The sequence below is a fragment of the Coregonus lavaretus genome (assembly GCF_964263955.1).
Source record: "Coregonus lavaretus genome assembly, chromosome: 26".
NCBI lineage: Eukaryota > Metazoa > Chordata > Actinopteri > Salmoniformes > Salmonidae > Coregonus > Coregonus lavaretus.
The window spans coordinates 17,646,987-17,653,675 of record NC_140013.1 but is presented as its reverse complement, the minus strand read 5'-3'; the positions used below and the strand labels follow the sequence as shown (position 1 = coordinate 17,653,675).

At 45.7% G+C, this 6,689-nt stretch overlaps 1 protein-coding gene across 4 annotated transcripts; it reads left to right on the top strand.

The window, feature by feature from the left end:
- The first annotated feature begins 443 nt into the window (after positions 1-443).
- Positions 444-6,689, top strand: LOC311101825 (rab5 GDP/GTP exchange factor-like). 4 transcript variants are annotated; one of them, XM_084143033.1, is made up of 9 exons: positions 444-557; positions 1,429-1,628; positions 2,017-2,192; positions 4,242-4,411; positions 4,678-4,759; positions 4,950-5,082; positions 5,186-5,277; positions 5,414-5,670; positions 5,811-6,689. In XM_084143033.1, exons 2-9 carry the CDS (start codon positions 1,450-1,452, stop codon positions 6,210-6,212), a joined length of 1,491 nt encoding a protein of 496 aa, XP_083999159.1. In that variant the 5' UTR covers positions 444-557; positions 1,429-1,449; the 3' UTR covers positions 6,213-6,689. The 4 variants fall into 4 exon arrangements, with proteins under 4 accessions (XP_083999159.1, XP_083999158.1, XP_083999161.1 ...); XM_084143032.1 differs by having other exon boundaries at positions 1,426-1,628; XM_084143035.1 differs by lacking the exon at positions 444-557 and adding an exon at positions 574-832.

The window sequence follows — 6,689 nt, the reverse complement described above, 5'->3', positions numbered from 1 at the left end:
TTAATATTATTGGCACTCCCAAGTAGGAGCAGTCGTCCATAGGAATTAATGGAATTCTACAATATTTTAATTAAATGTTTCAAGGACAAAATTACATGTATTTAAGTATTTTTGTTGTTATAGTGGGGACAGTAACATTAGTTCACTCCAAAAAAATATATATACTTTAAGGAAAATGTTTTATATATTTTTTAAATGTTTATGTTTATGTTTAGCTCACAAAATATAATTTAAAAGTATGCATTAATGTGTCAATAGAATACACGTGTCAAAAACGAATGTAGACATTAATACATGCATTTCTATAGCTTCCAAAATATGTTTTACACTTGAGAAGGACTGCCAAGATGGCTGCGCGGTGGCTTCAATACAGCGCCCCCCTGTTAGTCATCCAGGTTTTATACACATCATTGGTCAGGACCCAGTGGTCAGGACAGCTGAGTCCCTGCCCATCTTCCGAAAACGTCTGACATCAATAGCTACTTGAGTCAAGAGCGCGCTCTTGGATAATGAGGAAGAAGGGTGACGCTACGTAAACAAACTGGTCTGTCAGAGGGGTAGGTAGCAGATATTGCCGATGGCTGCATAAAAAAACGAAATATCCACACTCAATAATCTTTCTTAAAAGCTAAGGAGTCGCAGAATGCCGTTAGCCAGCTAACGATATTGTTGAATTGCTTGTCAATTTTGTTGGGTCCGGGCGGAATTACTGTCACGCTAGCTAGCTAATAACGCTTCAACTGCAAGTGCAAACTAGCTAGCTAATGTTAACTTCTAGTGTGAGCCAAACCCTACTAGTTCAACTTACCTCTGGTCAGTACCCAGTGGTCAGGTGGGTACGTTATAGAATACTAAATGATGGTATTTTTGTAGCTAAGTTTAAAGGTTTACTGTTAATATTTAGCTACCAGAATAAGCCTAACGTTAGCTAGCTAATATCATGTGATACATTGCGTCGCGTTCGTGAAGTTAGAGCTAGCTAGCTAGCTAGCTAGCTAGCTAGTTAAAGCTGAACTAAGCCCATTGCATTGCTTGCAGCTATACAGTACACAGTAATAGGTTAGTTAATTGGTAGTAACTAGCTAGCTAGCTAGCGTGTTAATAAATAAGGATGGCTAGCTAGCTAACATTGTAATGTGGCTTCAAACAAAGTCAAGTGTAGGTACACTATTGGAACTTGACACAGCTTGAAGGCCATGAACATTTTTACCATTGTTTGTGGTCAGCCATTAAATTCCTCCTGTGTTGTTTTTCTTATCATGCATTATCAATATGAGTAAGTAGTCATAATCATCAGAAATGGGCAGATGGGCAGATTCTGAGGGGTTCAAACTCTCTTGTGTCAGATTTCCACTTTGGGTAACTTAACATTAACTTTCTACCATGCCATCATTCACAGTCTTGTCTTTTTCCTGTCATTCCCAGCAGTATCCTCGCTAGCCGTGAGGGATGAGCCACCGGCCGGAACGTCGTGGGATCCATGTGGACCAGTCAGAGCTGCTGTGTACGAAGGGATGTGGTTTCTATGGCAACACGGCCTGGCAGGGCCTCTGCTCCAAGTGCTGGCGGGAGGAGTACCAACAAACTAGACACAAACAGATCCAGGACGACCATGCACTGGCAGAGAGGTGTGTGTGGTTGTCTGTTTGAGCAAGCTTGTTTTGCATCATCCCCCAGCTGCTGACCGGGTGGGTGGAGTTAGCACTTGATTTGAAATCTAGGAGCCCGGAGGCGAAAACTGAATGCCCCGCTCAAAATTGAGGGGTGGAATCGAAAACAAAACAATAGCAAAACTCACTTGTAACTTTTGATAATTGATTAACAAATATTTCAACAGCCATTTTCACAGAGGCAAATGGGACAGTGTCATGTTGCTGTCTGTCATTAGTTTAAATGATTCTTGCCTTTTTGATCTCTGACATTCTTTCCTTATCTGTCATGTTTTAGTTAGGGACCACTGTCTGTCTTCAGTATAGATCATGTGGTAGTAACAACAATGTCTGTTCTGTGTCCCAGGTTACAGATGGAGGAGGAGGCAGCATACGCTAACAACCACCAGGGGGCAGCCCAGCCCCAGCCTGCCGTCGCACCCTTCAGCAAGTTTGAAGAGAGGAAAACCAAGGAGAAGTCACGGAAAGTCAACACAGTGACTAAGTTTTTCACTCCCTCAGCAAAGACACCACCCAAGAAAGGTAGGGTCCATGTCTATGAGATAGGGTTTACACAGTTTATAGTGTTTTCTCTACCATTACTTGAGGGATGAGCAGATCCAAACCACCACTGCCTCCCCTCTCTGCATAATGTTGGAGCACAGTTCCTCTTTCCCCCCTCTTTCAGACTCTGCTCCACTACCACTCTCTCCCCCCAGTCACTGTGAAGGAGGTCACATGGGGTATCCAGCTAGAGTTCCCTAGATGTTCAACCTCTCCCTGACCCAGTCTGTAATACCTTCATATTTCAAGCAGACCACCATAGTCCCAGTGCCCAAGAACGCCAAGGTAACCTGTCTAAATGACTATCGCCCCGTAGCACTCGCATCTGTAGCCATGAAATGCTTTGAAAGACTGGTTATGGCTCACATCAACACCATCATCCCAGACACCCTGGACACACTCCAATTTGCATACCGCCCCAACAGATTCACAATGACGCAATCTCTATTGCACTCCACACTGCCCTTTCTCACTTGGACAAAAGCAACACTTACGTGAGAATGCTGTTCATTGACTACAGCTCAGCATTCAACACCATAGTGCACTTCAAGCTCATTACTAAGCTAAGGTTTTGCTTGGCGTTCAGGCCAAAGAGTTCAATCTTGATTTCATCATTATCTGAGAGTCTTTAGGTGCCTTTTAGCAAACTCCAAACGGGCTGTCATGTGCCTTTTACTGAGGAGTGGCTTCCAGACGGCCACTCTACCATAAAGGCCTGATTGGTGGAGTGCTGCAGAGATGGTTGTCCTTCTGGAAGGTTCTCCCATCTCTACAGAGGAACTCTGGAGCTCTGTCAGAGTGACCATTGGGTTCTTGGTCACCTCCCTGACCAAGGCCCTTCTCCCCCAATTGCTCCGTTTGGCCGGGTGGCCAGCTCTAGGAAGAGTCTTGGTGGTTCCAAACTTCTTCCATTTAAGAAAGATGGAGGCCACTGTGTTCTTGGGGACCTTCAATGCTGCAGACATTTTTGGTACCCTTCCCCAGATCTGTGCCTTGACACAATCCTGTCTCGGAGCTCTATGGACAATTCCTTTGACCTCATGACTTGGTTTTTGCTCTGACATGCACTGTCAACTGTGGGACCTTATATAGACAGGTGTGTGCCTTTCCAAATCATGTCCAATCAATTGAATTTACCACAGGTGGATTCCAATCAAGTTGTAGAAACATCTCAAGGATGATCAATGGAAACAGGATGCACCTGAGCTCAATTTCGAGTCTCATAGCAAAGGGTCTGAATATGTACGTAAATAAGGTATTTCTGTTTTTAGCACAAAATGTATAAAAACCTGTTTTCGCTTTGTCATTATGGGGTATTGTGTGTGAATTGATGGGGAAAATGTGTTATTTAATCAATTTTAGAATAAGGCTATAACGTAACAAAATGTGGAGAAGGGGTCTGAATACTTTCAGAATGCACTGTGTACAGTACATAGCTACCTCAATTACCTCGTACACCTTCACATCGATACTGGTACTCCCTGTATATAACCATGTTATTTTCTACTCCCTATATATAGCCATGTTATTTCTACTATTTATTTGTAGTTGTTATTCACTGTGTATTTATTCCTCGTGTCACTATTTATATTGTATTTTCTATCTTTAACTCTCTACAATGCTGGAAAAGGACCCATGTGACAAACAAAAAGTATTTTAAGACCGTATCCCAAGGCAAACCTAATCCCATTCTTTCCTTTGTGAGGCAAATAGAGGAGAGGAGATAAAATGACCACCCCTTTAAGACAAAACTGTTCAGAAAATAAAGGACAAGCCATGGTTGATGTATTTCATGGGGAACTGTGTAGCAAGAAGTGACTAGCTAAGCAGATTGCAGAAGGATGTTGTGTGAAATCACAACTCCGCAAGCTGTGCTGGTAATAGATGAATAAAGGCCCACCCTTATTTTCTCTGCTTCCCATGGAACGGCTGGCTAAAAGCCTGTATTTTAGATCCACCACCTAAGGAATATTGTACATACACACAGGTATATGATTCCTCCATTATCTGTATCCTCCACCCTCCCAGACTCTGTCCCTGGCGAGGCCCAGTCGACCCCCAGCCCCTCAGTAAGCCGCAAGCCCTTAGAGACGGACTGCACCACACAAGAGTTCATCGACTTCCTCAAGACCCTGAAACCTGGTAGGGAGATCTTCAAACAGTGCCGGGCCTTCACAGAGAGCATGGCCTACAAGAGGGTGAGTACTACACTACAATACCACCAGGGGCTTCTGAATGTGGAGAGCCTGATGATTCCCATGGGGGTTACCTCTATTCATTCACCCCTCCTGCTTTTGTTTGGACCATTTCACTTCCTCATCGTAGAACAGAAGGATGACAAAAACAAACGCTGAGGTTACTCCAGAGCATTGAGTGAATAACCAAATGTGAACTCGCCCTTGAACTTGAAATTAATAAAAATATACGACAATCCCTTCAAGCTAATAGTGAGCTTGTTCCCCAGGACCTGGGTGCTGATGAGCTGTCTGAGTGTGTTCAGGACTTCTACCAGAACCTGTCAGACCGCCTGCACACACACTTCAAAGGTACACCTCTCCTTTCCTCACCTCTACTACTCTAATACTGGATCATTAAGGATATCTTGAAACAGGGGCTTGATGATAAAGTTGATGGTGACAAGGAACACACTCTGATCCTTTCAGAGAGCTATCTATAGGTAGGCCTTGAATGACTCACATTTGCTGTTTTCCCCGTATGTGTCCGTGTTGACCCCAGGGTCGTCGGAGCGCGTAGAGAGTGTGATGGACGAGGTGGAGAGGTACATGATGACACGTCTCTATGAGGAGGTCTTCTGTCCTGAGACCACAGACGATGAGAAGAAAGACTTGGCCGTTCAGAAGAGAATCAGGTAAAGACATTGAAACTGATATGATACTGAGTTTGAGCGTTGAAGCTGCTGTATGCCTCCTTGTACATCTGTTCACTAAAGTGTGTGTGTGTGTGGGTTGCAGGGCCTTGCATTGGGTCACCATTGAGATGCTGTGTGTCCCTGTGGATGAGGAGATTCCTGAGGTGTCTGATAATGTGGTCAAAGCCATCACAGGTCAGACTTACCCTGTATTAATTTGTTGTTTTTAGTTTTTTACAAAGAGACACAAACATTGACTGAACATGCATGTGATGTATAATGTCATCATAGCACATTAACTACCACTCTGTTCCACCCTGACCTCCTGTAGATGTGATAGAGATGGACTCGAAGCGTGTGCCCAGGGACAAGCTGACCTGCATCACGCGCTGCAGTAAGCACATCTTCAATGCCATCAAGACCACCAAGAAGGAGGCGGCATCTGCTGATGACTTCCTGCCCACCCTCATCTACATCGTCCTGAAGGCCAACCCTCCGCGACTGCAGTCCAACATCCAGTACATCACCCGCTTCTGTAACCCTAGCCGCCTCATGAGCGGAGAGGACGGATACTACTTTACCAACCTGGTGAGAGGGCTGTGTACGCAAAGCAAACAGACAAGCTGTACCAAACAAACTCAAATACACATACACTGTACACATATTAAGAATATCATTTCTGATTCCCCTAACCCCCCTCTCTCTCCTCTCGCTCTGTCCCTCTGCAGTGCTGTGCGGTGGCCTTCATAGAGAAGCTGGATGGCCAGTCTCTGAACCTGAGCGCTGAGGAGTTTGAGATCTACATGTCAGGCCAGGCGTCCCCCCAGCGGCCCCAGGCTGCCCCCTCCCCCCCAGGCAGTGCTGCTTTCAGCCAGATGAACGAGCGTCTGGACCTGCTGACGGGGCTGGGCGTGAGGCAGGAACGCGTCATGGAGGGAGCTCGCCGCCTGGAGAGTGACCTCATCGACTGGAGGGATGGGGTGGAGCACAAAGTGCAGGATGTGTTGGAGAGGTTCCCCCTGGAAATGCACCCCCCCGCCTCCCCCACTGCCTCTTCTGCCATAGATGCTGACAATGTGGAGAATGACCTCCTGCCTCCTCCTCTCCAGCCCCAGTTGTTCGCCGGCTGACCCCCAGCACCCCACCCCCCTACCCTGACCCTTTCGACTTGTTACTCTCTCTCTCCACCCTGGAAAGTGGCTCCTGTCCTTATGCACATATAGGTTCCCTGTAATGGATCCAAGAAGTGTAACTCCAACCCTCCCCATTGTATGCACACTTAAAATAGATGCTTGCAGTCGCCTGTACCCCAGTACTCTTAAATAGCCAACTTTCTTGGTCTGTCTTCACCACTGATTGGTAAGAGGACCAGATAGGTTGCAGGCATATTGCCTTCATTGATGGTCATGAAGGAAAGGAGATAAGGAAAAGAAGCTTTTTAAGACTGTTGGGACATAGACCATTAATCTTGTCCCCTGTATTAGTCCTGACTGCATCCAAGTCTGAGTACAGAAGCCCTGGTGAGAGGCATCTGTTGGGATCACGTGTGTGAGTGTATGTAACCACAACCAAATTTCCCCTGAAGGTGTGTGTGTGTGTGTGTGTGT

Excerpts from the sequence above, each read along its gene's own strand:
- LOC311101825 (XM_084143033.1), top strand. The coding sequence starts at position 1,450 with ATGAGCCACCGGCCGGAACGTCGTGGGATCCATGTGGACCAGTCAGAG. Across the intron at positions 4,760-4,949 it reads CCTGCACACACACTTCAAAG|GGTCGTCGGAGCGCGTAGAG; the intron begins GTACACCTCTCC and ends TGTTGACCCCAG. Across the intron at positions 5,083-5,185 it reads GCCGTTCAGAAGAGAATCAG|GGCCTTGCATTGGGTCACCA; the intron begins GTAAAGACATTG and ends TGTGGGTTGCAG.